General features: G+C 43.0%; 1 protein-coding gene across 1 annotated transcript in view; it reads left to right on the top strand.

Moving 5' to 3' along the window:
- Positions 1-16,378, top strand: part of AASS (aminoadipate-semialdehyde synthase) — a 75,022-nt gene that overhangs the window by 48,235 nt on the left and 10,409 nt on the right. Inside the window, exons 10-19 of the mRNA XM_083182833.1 lie at positions 822-944; positions 1,040-1,151; positions 1,929-1,988; positions 2,113-2,180; positions 5,480-5,601; positions 7,930-8,059; positions 9,137-9,247; positions 13,725-13,833; positions 14,534-14,674; positions 15,645-15,812. Of these exons, the coding sequence (XP_083038959.1) occupies positions 822-944; positions 1,040-1,151; positions 1,929-1,988; positions 2,113-2,180; positions 5,480-5,601; positions 7,930-8,059; positions 9,137-9,247; positions 13,725-13,833; positions 14,534-14,674; positions 15,645-15,812 (1,144 nt within the window). The remainder of the gene's footprint in view (positions 1-821; positions 945-1,039; positions 1,152-1,928; positions 1,989-2,112; positions 2,181-5,479; positions 5,602-7,929; positions 8,060-9,136; positions 9,248-13,724; positions 13,834-14,533; positions 14,675-15,644; positions 15,813-16,378) is intronic.

Raw genomic sequence — 16,378 nt, 5'->3', positions numbered from 1 at the left:
TATCTGGCAGACGTCAGTCACATGGTATATGACCACATGACCCGGTGTGTGTATATACTGTATGCCCGGTGTATTTATGACCAGATACAAATACAATTGTTAAAACCAGGATGTGAATATGGATTATTAGTAGTATTGGATAAAATAATATCAATAGTATACAAATATTACTACCATGTTATTCCAGCAATATATAAAACCAGCTGGGTACTTGTGTAGTTTCATGGCGCCGTGCTACTTCTGGGTTCTACGCTTACCACATACTATGTTAAAAAAAGTAACTTAACTCCATGCCAATATGGATAGTTTATACCCCCACTATCCATGTTGGCATGGAGTTGATTTTAAATAGCGTAGCGAGCCACCGAGCCCACAGCGTGGGCGAGCGAAGCGAGCCCCGCAAGGGGACTCAGACGCACGGCACCATACTGGCGCTGTGAAACTACACAAGTACCACCAGCTGTTGCATACAGCATATATCCCTCACAAGTCGCATATAAAGCACTTATACAGTTTAGACAGGGAACATCCAGCAGTATGACAATTAATTGAACTGTAAAAGCATCCAGGATCCAACCTACCAGAGCATGTAGATATACTGTAGATTAAATATATGGACAATTCCATTAATATCAGTGTCTGTGATGCATTCTTTCTACATACAAACAAATATAAGTGGAAACCATGCTATGCAGTACTAGCCTTTTTTTGTTGTCTGAACCAATCCTGGAGAGTACAGCCTGTCCGTTTGTCTAAATGTCATAATTTGTGATGACCGATATCTGAATATATTTCTGTGCATGTGTTTTCATCCTTTGAAGACTTTTAGCAATTGGTGACATCTCTGCAGACACTGGAGGATCTATTGAGTTTATGACGGAGTGTACAACAATTGATATGCCATTTTGCATGTATGATGCTGACCAGCATATCATTCATGACAGGTGAGCTATCGGGCTGAGTCTACCTATACTTTAGAATTGATCCTTTAAGTAATTCCTTGAATAAAGTTTGCAACTTTTTTTTTTTTTTTCTTTAGTGTTGAAGGTAATGGTATCCTTATGTGCTCCATCGATAATTTGCCAGCACAACTCCCAATCGAAGCCACAGAGTACTTTGGAGATCTGTTATATCCCTACCTTGGAGAGATGGTAAGACATTTAGAGTAAGGTGGTCACTTGAAGGGCTTATTTCTTGAAAAATAACCTTGTGTGGAATGTAGTTGAATTTTTAATGGATGCAATGCCGTCCATCAGACAGACACTGGAATCCTGACATCTGGGATACTAGGGTTAGCTTAGTTGCTCGTCTGTCAGGATTATTGCAACCGAGATGCCAGTGTCTATATTATGACCACCGGCATTCGACTTGCTGTTCTCCCATACTCATCCCTAAATTGTATAAAACTACAAAGATGTATAAAATTCATCAGTTACTTTTTAAAGGGAATGCAGTCGGCATCTTGGCGATTGGAATGATAGCAGTCAAAAAAGAGCTGCCAGAATCCTCATTTGCAGACATAGGAGACCAGCACCAGAATACAGATATTGCTGGAGATTAAGATGCTGGAATCCTGACTGCTGCCATCCCAATCGTAAGTGTGCTTGGGCAGTTTAGAGTTAATCTGCGGTTAGATTAAGGCAATAGGAGGTGGGTTATAGTGCAGGGAGCAGGGGTAGGTTAGGCTTGGGATTCAGGGAGAGTCAGGTTTAGGCACTAAGAAGGGGGGGGTTGTGGTTAGGCTGCAGTAAGTGAAGGTTATGGGGAGGTAGGGTAGAAAGGAAGTGAATTTACCCGACCCCTGATAGGGTTGTGGGACATGACCCCAATTATTTCTTTGATATGATTTGGTGCACGTTGCCACTTTTTATCAATGTTGGCAAGGAATTCCCTATATGTGTTTTCATTTATTCCACTCTCCCACACAGCTGACGTCAGATGCTAGAAAACCACTCGATCAACAGAATTTTTCTCCTGTTGTGCGCGATGTAAGTTATTGTGTTTTAGAAAAACGTGTTCTTTATAAACAGAGTTTTGATTTTTTTTTTTACGATGTGGTTGTATGTTTTTAATTTTTTTTGGGGTGGGGGGCGGGGGTTGATATAATTTCAGGCAGTGATCGCAAGCAATGGTTCATTAATGCCGAAGTACAAATACATACAGAAACTAAGAGAGAGCAGGTAAAGTAATTCAACTTTTGTTAATCTAATCGGCATTGTTGATTTTTGGAAGGAGAATTTTTATTACGTTAATGGCAATTTTTGACATTTTCATTGACCATAAATTGTAATGAGATTTTTCATATTTATTGTGTGACTAGCTGACCCGCCCGGTGTTGCACAGGAAATCCTTGGGTGTTTTTTAATTTCCAAAATTGCTGTAAAGTTTTGTGCCAAATGCCCAAGTTTTGTAATTTGTTAAAACCTCCACCATAATGTTAGAATGTGTTTGCATTGATACTCAATGACAGCAATGAAATTAGGTGTGGTGGTGTTTCAAACACACCACTCCTGATTTGATAGCTTGTGTGTGTTGATGAATTCCACACCACTTCTGAGATTTAGCACCTACAGACAGAGTGCCTGTCTTTGTTGTGGGTCCTGGTGATTCTCTCGCCAGCTGATGGAAGGGGGCGTGCGCGCACACAACGCTTGCACGCTCCGTTCCATCTGAGCTCCCCTTTTAGTGCCCGCAGCCCCCGCACCCCCTAACCCTGCCTGTCTCCCTGTATATCCCCAAGTATTCCTAATTGTTGAAAGCCTCCACCATAATGTTAGAATGTGTTTGCATTCATACTCAGTGAAATCACCACAACAGCCAGGCAGGCAACAATACAAGCAGAGACAGTACAGTTATTACAGAGGGAACATATACATCAATGAAGGCAATTTGAACCTTGGTATTTTTTTAAATTACTAAGTGAAATTTTAAAAAAATGGCTCCAATGTGCACACCACTGAGTCCAGGGGTACCTTGCCGAATTTCATGGCTCTGAGTGCCATGGTGTCTCTGCAATGCAACAGGAACTTACACACACTCTTCAAGTTATGATATAGATTGCAGTAGGTTATAAATCAATGTTTCTCCTATAGTTAAAATTTACTAGTTTGATTTTGTTTCTCTGCTTTTGAATAGTTTCTATAGTTACATTATACAAACCGTATAGATAGAGAATATGAGGCATTTTTTTGTGCTGGCTATGATCCTCAGATGCTACCATGGCATTACATTCAGTAACTAGGGGGCAGATTTATTGAGCTTGGAGCAGAGATAAACTGGAGAAAAAGTAAAAGGAGATAAAGCACCAGCCAATCAACTCCCAACTGTCTTTTTCAAACAGAGCTGATTGGCTGGTGCTTTATCTCCTTTTACCTTTTCTCCGCTTTATCTCCAGTTTATCTCTTCTCCAAGCTTAATAAATCTGCCCCTAGATCTCATTCCCTCAGAGTACTGGATGAATCATTTGTTATAGGTCATGATGTGTTTTGCAGAAAATTTAGGTAAGCTGCAAACTGTTGTGTATATACCGTACATACTCGAGTATAAGTCGACCCGAATATAAGCCGAGGCACCTAATTTTACAACAATAAAACTGGGAAAACATAGTGACTCAAGTGGGACCCTCACTCGAGTATAAGCCGAGGGGGGCTTTTTCAGTATGTTCTGAAAAAGTAGGCTTATAGTATAAGTATATATGGTATGTATACTGTATGTGTGTGTGTGTGACTGCTCTAGACGTAGCTACCTGCAGTTATAATTATACTCACTATACAGATATCTGAAAAATAAAGTTTATTTGTGTTTGAAATTGCAGTGGCAGCAGGCAGATGTTTTGCCTGTGGAAGTTAAAATATTGGGGAAATTCAGAAAGTGAGAGGTCTGGTAAGAAATCTTTTTTAGAGCGGCAATCATTTACACTGCAAAACCAGTTTGGTTTTGCAGTGCAAATGATTGCTGCTTTAAAAAAGCGTGGCGAGCGCAGCGAGCCCGCGAGGGGCTGCGGTACGCGTCCTCTGACCTTTTCATACCCCCACTATCCATGTCGGCGTGGAGTTGATTTTATATAGTGTGGCGAGCGCAGCAAACCACCGTGCCCGAAGCGTGGCGAGCGGACGCGCAATACATGTAAAGTAAAACGCGGCCCTGTGAAGGTATCCGCGTCCGCTTGCCACGCTTCGGGCTCGGTGGCTCGCCACACTATATAACATCGGTACTTGTGTATTTTGGCGGCGCCCGATTTCTGCATCGTACGATAAACGTATCGCATCGCATGCCATGTACCCGATGGCATGCGATGCAACGCGATTTTGACCCCCTATACGATGAAAAATCGTGTAAGCACCCTAAAGGGTGCTTTTGAGCACCCTAATGGGTGCTTACAATGTTAAACGCACCCCCACGCAACCCCCCCACTATAAACGTGAACCCGAAGCGTGGCGAGCGCAGCGGTACGCGTCCTACGACCTTTTCATACCCCCACTATCCACGTCGGCGTGAAGTTGAGAATAGATTAGTGTGGTGAGCGCAGCGAGCCACCGAGCCCGAAGCGTGGCGAGCGGACACGGATACCTTCACAGGTAAACGCGTCCCTTCGCGGGCTTCACAGGTATCCGCGTCCCCTCGCGGGGCTCGCCACGCTTCGGGCTCGCTGCGCTCGCCAAACTAATCTATTCTCAACTCCACACCGACGTGGATAGTGGGGGTATGAAAATGTGGTAGGACGCGTACCGCCGCCCCTCGCGGGCTCGCTGCGCTCGCCACGTTTCGGGTTCACGTTTATAGTGGGGGGGGTGGCGTGGAGGTGCATTTAACATTGTAAGCACCCATTAGGGTGCTTAACATTGTATAAGCACCCATTAGGGTGCTTATACAATGTTTAATCGCATCGTATGGCATTGTATGCCATGTACAATGGCATACAATTTCAAAATTGTATGCCATCGTACACTAACCACCGAAATCGCATCGCATGCGTTATGGTATGCGATGCGATGGGCGCCGCCAAAATACACAAGTACCTAACATCAACTCCACGCCGACATGGATAGTGGGGGTATGAAAAGGTCGGAGGACGCGTACTGCCGCCCCTCGCTGTGCTCGCCACGCTTCGGGTTGGCATTGATAGTGGGGGTGGCGTGGGGGTGCATTTAACATTGTAAGCACCCATTAGGGTGCTTATACAATTACACATCTTATAGGGGGGCCAATTAACATTGAAAGCACGCATATAAGTGTGCTTATACAATTTAAAATCGTATCTCATCTCATTGTATGCCATATACAATGGTATACAATTTTAAATTGTATAAGATGCCATAAGATGGAAATCGTGGGCACCGTGCGAGGAAACAAGTACCAAATTTGCTTTAGATGTCACCTGTAGATATCAAGTGTTAGTCTTGGTTTTGCTTTTTAATGGTCTATAAACCATTAGGTTTAAAACACAAACCAGTACCAATATGTTTTGTTTCAATTGCAGAGAGTATGCTCAGTCAATTTTAATGGGGACAAAGAAGCGAATTTTGGTGCTGGGATCTGGATATGTTTCTGAACCGGTCATAAGCTACCTTACAAGAGATCCTAACGTTGAAATAACTGCAGGTAATATGCATAACCAGGGGCGTAACTAGAACTTTGCAGTCTGCACATGAAGCAGCTTCACCTCCGTCCTCTCGCCTATTAAGTTACATACTGGTCTCACTATATTATAGAGGGTGCAGGGGATTGCCTTGGGCCCCCCCCCCCAACCCGCCGGGCCCCATAGCAACTGCATCCCCTGCACAATCTATAATGTGCGTAACCCTGGAAAAGTCTGGGAGAATACAGTTGTGCATGAATTGAAGGCAGGAAAGCTACTGACTACTTACACAGGGACAGTGGTGATGGGCAATTTGCTTTAATGGGCAGCTAAGCCAAAAGTTGATGTAAATATGCATCTGGTGCTGATCTGTACTTTAAGCTGTTTTCAGTCTTTAGTAGACTTACAAGTAACTTGTTCTTACATAGTAGATGTTACTATAAACCATTTTCATGTATTTAATTACATTAAAGCTTCAGATGTTTCTAATTGTTAATGCCCATACACACTGGGTGACTTTGAGCTGAAAGCTGCTCCAAACAGCAAGTTTGAGCGGCTTTCAGCTCAAAGCCGCCCAGTGTGTATGGCCTGGCGATGAGTGCTGCTGCGCGCTCCCGCACCATCGCCGGGATAGCCGTTCATCTGCTGGTAATACTAGCAGATGACCGGCTTTGAGGACCAGAGGCGTAGCTAGGGTGGAGCCGGCGGAGCACCAGCTCCGGGCGCAGACATGTCACCTGGCGCCGGAGCTCTGCCGCCGGCTCCCCTGCCCTGCTCGCCTGCTGTCCCCGGCATCAGTCAGTGAGAGAGAGACAGTGAGACTTCCGGCTTGCGTCTGCTGACCTCCGTAGCCTGGGAGACCAAAGAGCAGGAGCAGCGTGTACTCCAGAAGGATGCACAGACTGGCGAGAGCGAGACCAGCAGCCGGGAACATGATTTATGACAACTAGCATAAGTATTATCTTTTTAAAATCTCTATACATTTACACAGCGCTGTTTTGAAATGTCATGTATGGATGGTCAGTTACATCCAGCGTTTATTACTTGGAGAGAGCGTGGTGTGGGTGTTTGTAAGATTTTATGGCTGCAGGATCACATTTCAGAGACTATCTTCAAGGCTGATTTACTAACACACTGCTGCCTAATAATTAACCCATTCTCCACCAGCATAATTGTATTAAAACTTTAACCAAAAGTGCTTCTATTGCTGGAAAAGCACAAAGTTGCTGGGAAACTGAATGGATGTATTAACCCACTACTGACTGAATCTAATTTACTAACCAATATACTGTATGCTATCAGAATGGATTTCTAATTCAGCATTCTTTTCTTAGTTTTCTTTCATAACCATGCTACTGTACATGCCTGAGACTAATAGAGTTTGCGGTCCAGCAGCCAATCGGAAGCAGCATTGGCTGCTGGACTGCGAGCGCCTATTGGTTAGCAGTCCAGCGGGAGACTTGGGCTCAGGCGGGCACAGCGGGGAGCTTGGCAACGAGCAAGGTCAGTCCCCCTTGGCAACGAGCATGAAGCCCCTGGCATAGAGCTTGAAGTTCCTAGCAAGGAGCATTTAGGGAAGTGGCACTTACTGTATGTGACAAATGTGTAATGGGCATTACGGTTTGCTATATAGTATGTAATGGGCATCTGTGTGGCCTTATGTGTAATTGGCATTACGGCATGTGGCTTTATGTGTAATGGGTATTACAAAGTTTGCTAAAAAGTGCAATGGGCATTAGTGTGTGGTATAATGTCAGGCCGTGCCCCCTTTTTGCCGGGCAAGGGTCCCACCTACTACAAATCGGGGGGGGGGGGGGGGGGTGTGTGTGTATCATGACCTTGCTCCGGGCACCGTGGAACCTAGCTACACCACTGTTGAGGACGGCTTTGCATAGCACTGCGCTATGCAAATCCGTCCTCTCCCCTCCATCGGTGCCGGGCAGGGGGAAAGCCGCTCAGTGTGTATGCACTGAGCAGCTTTACCCCCAGCGATGATGGTCATCATCCCTGTCCATACATGATGGGCATAGTCGCCCAGTGTGTATGGACCTTTAGATGTTCCCAGACATTGGCACATTTTTTTTTTAGTTTTACGGAGTATATTGAGAGGAGTGGGTTAGCTTACTATACTTATTACTACTGTTCTTTAAAATAAAAACAAATAAAAAAACATCATTCTGTAAAGTTTTTTTGGGCTGTTTATAAGGTTGTAGATCACTGGTCAGATTATTAAATTACAGCAATACCATGCAATTGTGTGAAAAATAAATCTGTATTTTGGCACTGATGCTATGATGTATAATTGGACTGTTTTCATTTAAGTAAACATATGTTTTTTTTTTCTTCTCCAGTGTCTGTGATCAAAGATCAAGTTGATCATTTAGCTAAGAAATACAATCGCACAACGCCACTTGTGATGGATGTCTTGAAAAGTGAAGATAAATTATCTGCCTTGGTGAAGAAACATGACCTCGTTATTAGGTCTCTATGGGCATTTTATAATATAACATTATAAGGTTACGAGTTCTGGAAATATCCAGTCTATGCTATAAGTGAGCAGTAGCAGAGTGAAGAAATTGCAACCGATACCAAAGTAAATTTCTGTTTTAACCGCTATACTGATGAAGGCATAAAAACCTAATAGGAATACTCATGGGGCACAAAGATAAGTCAGTAAAGAAGGGCATGTATTATAGCTAATGCAATTACACATTGCTACTCCTGTTTCCTGCTATTTCATGTACTGTTTCAGAAAACACAACAAATACAAAGCAATAAATATGTAGGATTTTGTCAAGGGAGGAATTAAAGTGAATGAGAAGGGTTGCTACTTTGCATGGATGAGGACCCGGAGTCTGTGTTGTGCATGCTCACTGTTACATCTTAATGGGTCCTAGACACGTAGAGATTTTGACAGCGATCTGAGCAATGCTAGATCGCTCAGCACACAGCGGTGCACCAGAGATGTGTGCTGAGCGATCTGGCAGGGCCAGTGCTCTCCAGTGAAAACACTGCCAATCTGACTAGATTTACACTGTATGCAGCATCTACATATTCCGGCGATAGCGATGCGTGGTGCCAGTGGTGGAACTTGTGAGTGGTGGGCCCAGGTGCAAAAGTACAATTTGGGCCCCACAACAGTGGGTTACAGAGGTACAAGCTGCTGGTCTAGGCAGTAGTGGGCCCCTTAGTCCTCAGGGGCCCCGGTGCAATGCACCTGCTGCACCAATGGTAGTTCCGCCTCTGCGTGGTGCCGTGCATCACTATCGCTATGGGCCCCGCACACACACACACACAGCAATGTGTGCTTAATTTCTAAGTGATGTAGTCCTATCACTTAGAAAATAGCTCACAATTTCTCCATGATTATGCCCCATTATTAGTAACCAAAGATGCTTCTTGTAGTACAATTGGAGATCTTGCAGGGGACTCTAATTAGCAAACACATTATTGGTACACAAGTGCCCTTATCAGATGTAAAGATGTATGCAGTGGGTGGGCAGATTGAAATGTTCTTGTTGTTAACTCTTATTGTCTGTTTGGTTTCCTGTTATTCAGTTTGCTGCCGTACTCTGCACATCCTTTAGTGGCGCAGAAATGCATCAAAAACAAAGTGAACCTGGTGACAGCCAGTTATTTAACCCCCTCCATGAGAGAACTACAACAAAGGTATACAGTGTATTATAATATATATTATATGAAAGAGAGCACTAGAACTTGCTAAAGTCCGTCGCCACTTTATAGAGGTGTACCTAATATAAGACTGAGATGAGTCACCCTTTAACTCCGTAGCAGCCTTAATTCTTCTTTATGTTAACATTTAGAATCTCAACACAATATAACACATTATATACAATATATGTTACAATATGTTATGATAAGGCTGCAATTTAAGGTTATGCTTAGAGTTAGGCAGGGTGGACTGCTACTGCCCCGGTTGGGAAGATTCCCAGTAGGCTGCTGAACATTCAAGGGCCCCTGTCTGCTATTAGTAGTTCTTCTTTTTTTTTGGGGGGGGGGGGGGGTGGCCTCATCCCCTTCCCTTCCCATTTCTCACACAATCATCCGGTTTTCAGAGCAGAGTACTCAAGCTAGAATTTCTCATTTTGGTGCTGCTTCTACCTACATTTGATTTAGTGCCATCCATTTGAGACCATTTCTAGAAGATAACAATTCTAGGGCCACTTTTAGGTCCTAATCCACCCCTACAGTTAGGTGTAGCTCAAAAATTCATTGTTGACCTTCTGCCAATGTCAACATATAAGTGTCAACATTGTAAATACCTCACCCATTGACATTCTAGTATCAGATAGTTGCTGCAGTGGTTCCCAAACTGTGTGCCTAGGCACCCTGGAGTGCCTCAGGACACTTGCAGGGGTGCCTTGGGTTGGTGGACCAGGATCAACTCATATTATTTATGGTCAATGTACCAGGCAAAACCAGTGCTTGTGGCTGCCAATCATAATATATGTGCACAAACAGAGCAAATCCTGTCCCTCACCAGATAACTGTGACATATACACACAATGCACTTAATTTAATATTTTGTTAGTGAATTTCTTTATAAGAAGCATTTGGCCTAGGGGTACCTTGAAAATATTTTGATGCTCTAGGGCGCCGTGATTCAAAAAAGTTTGGGAACCCCTGCCATATGGTCTTCTGCTACTATGTCCTCTCCACTTGAAGGATCAACATGCTGAGAATGTAAATCTGCTCTCCTGCATTGCGGGGTTATAGAGCTTGCTTATTTCAGTTCATTTCACATTTCTACCCGCTTTAAACAGTCCTGCCATTCGTCCCTGAATTCTATTAAGGAATTTTCACTAACAGAACTGTCACTTATTGGATGGTTTTTTTTTATACTCTATATGCTGTAATGTCTAGAGTTTATTGTACATGAAAAACTGGAGTTGATCAGCTACTTCTTAGCTAGTTGAACCGCCTGGTCTGGCACTAACAATCATTCCAAAATCCGTGTCTCTTGATCCCATTTCTTCACCATTCTGATGTTTTCAGTTGAACCTCTTAACCATGTGTGATTGCTTTAATTCCCTGCTTCCTGCTATTTGTTAGTTCTGGCATAGTAAACTTAACTTAACCTTCATATATAACCTACTGCTTAATCACTTCCTACTTGTCCATAGAAGAATATGGGAGTATATGACAAGTAGTAATAGTTAACCCTACTAAAGGGAGTGAAAGTACAATAACTTTTTGTTGCTTTGATTAACAGTATTGCAAACACTTGGAGACCTTATAAATATTTGTTGTAACCAGACTACATGATTTTGAATACTCAATAGACTTTCAAAGTTGATCATGTATTTTAGCCTGACTATAAGAATATGACATGCGACTACTTGTTGGATACCCAGCAACATTCTTTGCAAACTCCATGAAATAGGCATTGCTTCGTTTCATTTGACTAGTAAAATATTTTGGTACTCTTTACCTAGCACGGCGCCCATCGCGGGCACATTTATGTCTGCCCGCGACGCGACAGACGCGATGACCGCGATTTCCCATTGAAACCCATGTTAAACATGGAAATCGCGTCGGTCGCGTCGCGGCCGGCCATAAATGTGCACACGATGGCCACGACGCGATGCCCACGATTTGCCATAGGAATATATGTTAAAAGGCCCGATGGACACGATTTTCATGGTAAATGGCTCAATGGACCCGATTTTACCATAGCAAACAATGTTAAATGGCCCTTAGAGCCCAAATACTTACCCTGAACTCTGAAATGGCCCCCCCAATTGTTTACGCCACCCCACGATCAACGTCAACCCGAAGCGTGGCGAGCGCAGCGAGCCCGCGAGGGGCGGCGGTACGCGTCCTCCGACCTTTTCATACCCCCACTATCCACGTCGGCGTGGAGTTGAGAATAGAATAGTGTGGCGAGCGCAGAGAGCCACCGAGCCCGAAGCGTGGCGAGCGCACGTGGATACCTTCACAGGTAAACGCGTCCCCTCGCGGGCTTCACAGGTGTCCGCGTCGCCACGGACACCTGTGAAGCCCGCGAGGGGACGCGTATAGCTGTGAAGGTATCCGCGTCCCCTCGCGGGGCTCGCCACGCTTCGGGCTCGGTGGCTCGCTACGCTCGCCACGCTATTCTATTCTCAACTCCACGCCGACGTGGATAGTGGGGGTATGAAAAGGTCGGAGGACGCGTACCGCCGCCCCTCGCGGGCTCGCTGCGCTCGCCACGCTTCGGGTTGACGTTGATCGTGGGGTGGCGTAAACAATTGGGGGGGCCATTTCATAGTTCAGGGTAAGTATTTGGGCTCTAAGGGCCATTTAACATTGTTTCCTATGGTAAAATCGGGTCCATTGAGCCATTTAACATTAAAATCGTGTCCATCGGGCCTTTTAACATTGATTCCTATGGCAAATCGTGGGCATCGCGTCGCGGCCATCGTGTGCACATTTATGGCCGGCCGCGACGCGACCGACACGATGTCCATGTTTAACATGGTTTTCAATGGGAAATCGTGGACATCGCGTCGCGTGCGGGCATCTTTTGCCCGCATACGACGCGACCGACACGATTTTTTACCTCACGATGCCCACGATCAAGATCGTGGGCGCCGTGCTAGGTAAAGAGTACCAATATTTTTATTTACTGTATGTTCGAGGGTCGTCCAATAATCACAGTAAGAAGGTTTCTCGTGTGTAATATTTTCTATTTCATTCTAATTTCCCACCAGAGCATGTAGACCACTGCTTCCTCTTAGACAGTCATACTGTCTACACATCAGCTGTGAGATAGCAGCTCTGGTGGAAACTTGGTCAAATATTGAGGTGCGTAGTGTGATTAGATTTCTGCACCTGAAATTCCTTACCAACTTGTTGATATATATTGTGATCACCTCATGTCACAAAAACCGGTTTGAGTTTGTTGAATTGATGGAACTGCTTAGCTGGCCGAATTGCTGCTTGATTGTCTGTCCTGTCCTGTCATTCAAAAATGTCAGTGCACCAATTCCAAATTAGTTTCTCTGACATGTTATTGCCATACATCTTGTAAAGTTGCCAGTGCATTTCAGCTGCTGGTGTGCTCTATAGATGCAGAGCTCTTCTCAAACTGCGCAACTCAATGTTTCTGCTGGCCCTGCCATCTTACAACTGATGTTGGGACAGAATAACTGAAGGGTGTGGTAAGGGGTTCCGACATACAGTATTCTGACTGCCAGTAAACCATCGGAATCTCGACTGCTGGTACTTAGACAGTGTGGGGAGCGCAACAAAGTCCTTTGTGGGCTTGCTGCGCTCCCCATGCTGCAGGATTGGTTGCTTCCTGCACTCTCTACAGTTTCTATTCTCCCTCCATGGGGGTCGTGGGCACCCATGCGGGAGGATAGCACCTGTAAGTCGTGATCCTGACTGTGAGACTTTTAACAGTTTGTATACTAACTGTCGGGAGGTCTTCCAGCACCCTAACTGATACGTATAAGTTCTAGTCTAATGGCCTTAAGAGGTCTTGATACCGTACTTATTAAATGACCCATGGCATGTTTGGCATGTAAAAAAAAGGCCACCAATATTTCTTTTTTCCAAACCTAGCATTCAGATTCAGAATATAGTGGAAGCTTGCTTCCCTAATTACACTGCATTTTACAGGGAGTTATAGAGTGTGTGTGTGTGTTACATTTTATATATTTCTGAGTATTAACAATACCTGGTTCATCTGTTTTTATGTGTAGTGACCATTTCGGCCAAATCTTTAGACCATGCAATCCAGTTTGATTACTAGAAATGGGCTGTGCATGAGGTCTAAGCTTCTAATATAAACCAAGAAGTATGGTTATCCCTTCAGACACAGATGTATTATAATTTAGTATGGTTATTCCTTTGTTTGTATGTTTACCCCCTTCATACACAAATGTATTATTATATTACTAAGTAGTATGGTTATTCCTTCATACGCCGGTGTGTTCTAACCGCCTTATATACAGTGCTTACTTGTCAACAGCAGATCCTGTGTTATATACAGTATATTGATGTATTGCCTGAATGTGTAATATAGTATGATGGTGCTTTATTGGTAATTTTAGTTTTTTAGGACTATATTAAACTACTTTAGTGAAATTAGCAGAAAATCATACAAATGAGTACACTTACATTGTTTGCAATGTTGCAGTGCAGAAAGTGCTGGAATTACAATTGTTAGTGAAATGGGTTTGGATCCCGGTCTTGACCACATGCTGGCCATGGAATGCTTTGATAAAGCTAAAGATGTGGAAGCTAAGGTGAGTATATATAAAGATGTAAGCCTGCCATTTGTAGCATTGTACAATACCACAGGTGACTATGGTGGAACTGAAACAACCAGTGTTTTCCATTATGTGAGGAAACTTTTCACTGATTTTCATTTCTTAATGACCCACTAACCGCATACAGTTCCATACATCAGTAGTATACTTGGAAAAATGTACTAATATGCTGCATTTAATGGGAGCTCATTCGGAGTTGGAGAGTATTCTAGTTTGTGGGTCCTCTCCATACCCTGATGCGAACCAAATGTCTATAGATCCGCCCATGTCATTTTTTTCATATCTGTGACTTGCAGATAGGGATGCCAATCCCAGGATTGAGCATTTTTCTGTCCCAAATCCCGGGATTGAAAAAATGCCACCGGATTGGCATCCCTAATAACTGGTATGTATACAATTTTAAAAGTGAATATGCTAATATTGCCAATCATGAATGATTGGCAAAAATTGGTAAAAACTTGGTGCTGTGGTGAAGCTGTTAAAGGGTGATTCCCTCTTAAACACAGTGGTTTGGAATTTTTTTACTAAACCGGACACAACAATAAGGTGGATGTGTCCTTCACTATCTATACTGTCAGGGTCGGGTTTGACAATGTTTTGTATCATAAGGTGGGAAGCACAAAATATTTGACTTTTTTTTTTTTTAATTATGGATGTATTTTTTCTGTTTTTCAAGGTGGAGTCCTACATTTCTTTTTGTGGTGGCCTTCCAGCCCCTGAGTACTCAGACAATCCACTAAGATATAAATTCAGCTGGAGTCCTCTGGGTGTCCTCTTTAATACTGTACAGCCTGCCACATATTTGAAGGATGGAGAGGTTAGTGAATAATTATTTTACAATTTGAAGCAGAAATCATTGACTAACATGAGGTTCTTCATATACATTTGCTAAGTGTTATCCCTATTCTTGCATTTAACTGACATAGTACTGCACAAACTTAACTCTTGAGAACTAAATTTACTAGCCTCTTTTTAGAAGTGGTTTGGAAACTGACTGGATTCCCCATGGATTGATTGCCGGTTATATAAATAAAAATAAAGTATTTTCCTTAGGTTAGTTCAGTTTCAAAGGAGAACCAACCAGCTATCCTGGTAGTACAAAATAAGTGGGTTCTCCCTTACTCTTCACTAACCGCCAATGGACTGAACCAGATAAGGCTGGTTTCACTAAAGCATGGAGATACACAGAATGAGGTTCCCCTGGCATAATGTCAAGCAACCATAAATTGGTTAGTCCAGAGCTGAAAACCCTAGAGAAGTGGGGCCCACAAATAATGGGATTTTGGCTCAGAGAGGGCTATGAATTTAAGGCAACTCCCTCGCTTATTTTTACATTGTTTGCCCTTGACTGAATGTGCAGACAGGAAAATTACAGAAAGTGACAAATATAACCCTTTGTCTCACTCACCTCTTGAATTTATGTTGTCCATTATAACAGGTTACAAATACATTTTTAAGTGGTGCCTAGATAGAATCCAATTACTATATCTAACATTTGATCACATATTTTCAAGACAAGCATTACGCTGCTTAACACCTGCTCCTTTTTATAGGAAAGTGACAGTATGCCCCATGCTTACTATTAGAACTCTTTACTGTGTAATAAAACTTGATGCGCCTATCAGAAAATGTGCATTATTTAAAGAACCAACCTTAAAGCCTAGGTTGCATGCAGATTCTGTGCTACATGATTACATACTGAATGATCCCACTGCTGGAATGCTTCACTCGTTAATGACTGCTGTCCAGTGTTTGATATTGGCTTAATCTGCCCATTTTCCTCTTAGGTTGTTAACATTGCAGCTGGTGGTTCCTTACTTGACTCTGTTACAAGCATGGACTGTTTTCCTGGACTTAATTTAGAAGGCTTCCCAAACAGGGATAGTACAAAATATGCTGAGCCCTATGGAATCCAATCAGCTCATACCCTAATGAGAGGAACTCTGAGATACAAGGTATATTCTAGCTGTTCTCTTCAACAGTAAGATTTAATCAGATGCAACCTACACAATAGCAGTTAATGATTTATTTGGTAATATACAGTTGCTATCTACAAGGCAAATATTAAATAAGTTTGGAAGTTTAAGGAAATATAAAAGATCCTTATGAAAGAGTCTTTAGTGGGTACAATTTTAACAAATTCTGCAACCACATGTAACTGTTGGGTTATACAGACAAATTGGAGAATAGTTTCAAAGTGGCCTGTGTGAAAATCCTTACAGGACCATGGAGAGCTGCAGACGTGTATCTTTACTGATTGCAGTCATGCTGAATGATGGTTGCAGAGGCCTTTGACCGAGTACATGGCAATGAAGTAACTTCTGTCCATCCACATACAGCAAGCAGCTACAGTAGTGTATATCTTTGTCATGATGGTTTTCATTTGGGGGAGGTGAACACTACCAGTATAGCATCACAAAACATTCAGTACCTTTTCAAACTTGGTTTTTGCATAATTTTACCCCTAATTAACTACCTTTTTGTTTTATCAATAACATTCAGATTTTTAGTGTTTTAATTC

This window comes from Crinia signifera, chromosome 4, assembly GCF_055691185.1.
Source record: "Crinia signifera chromosome 4, ASM5569118v1, whole genome shotgun sequence".
Lineage (NCBI taxonomy): Eukaryota > Metazoa > Chordata > Amphibia > Anura > Myobatrachidae > Crinia > Crinia signifera.
This window is presented reverse-complemented; position numbering and strand designations above follow the sequence as displayed.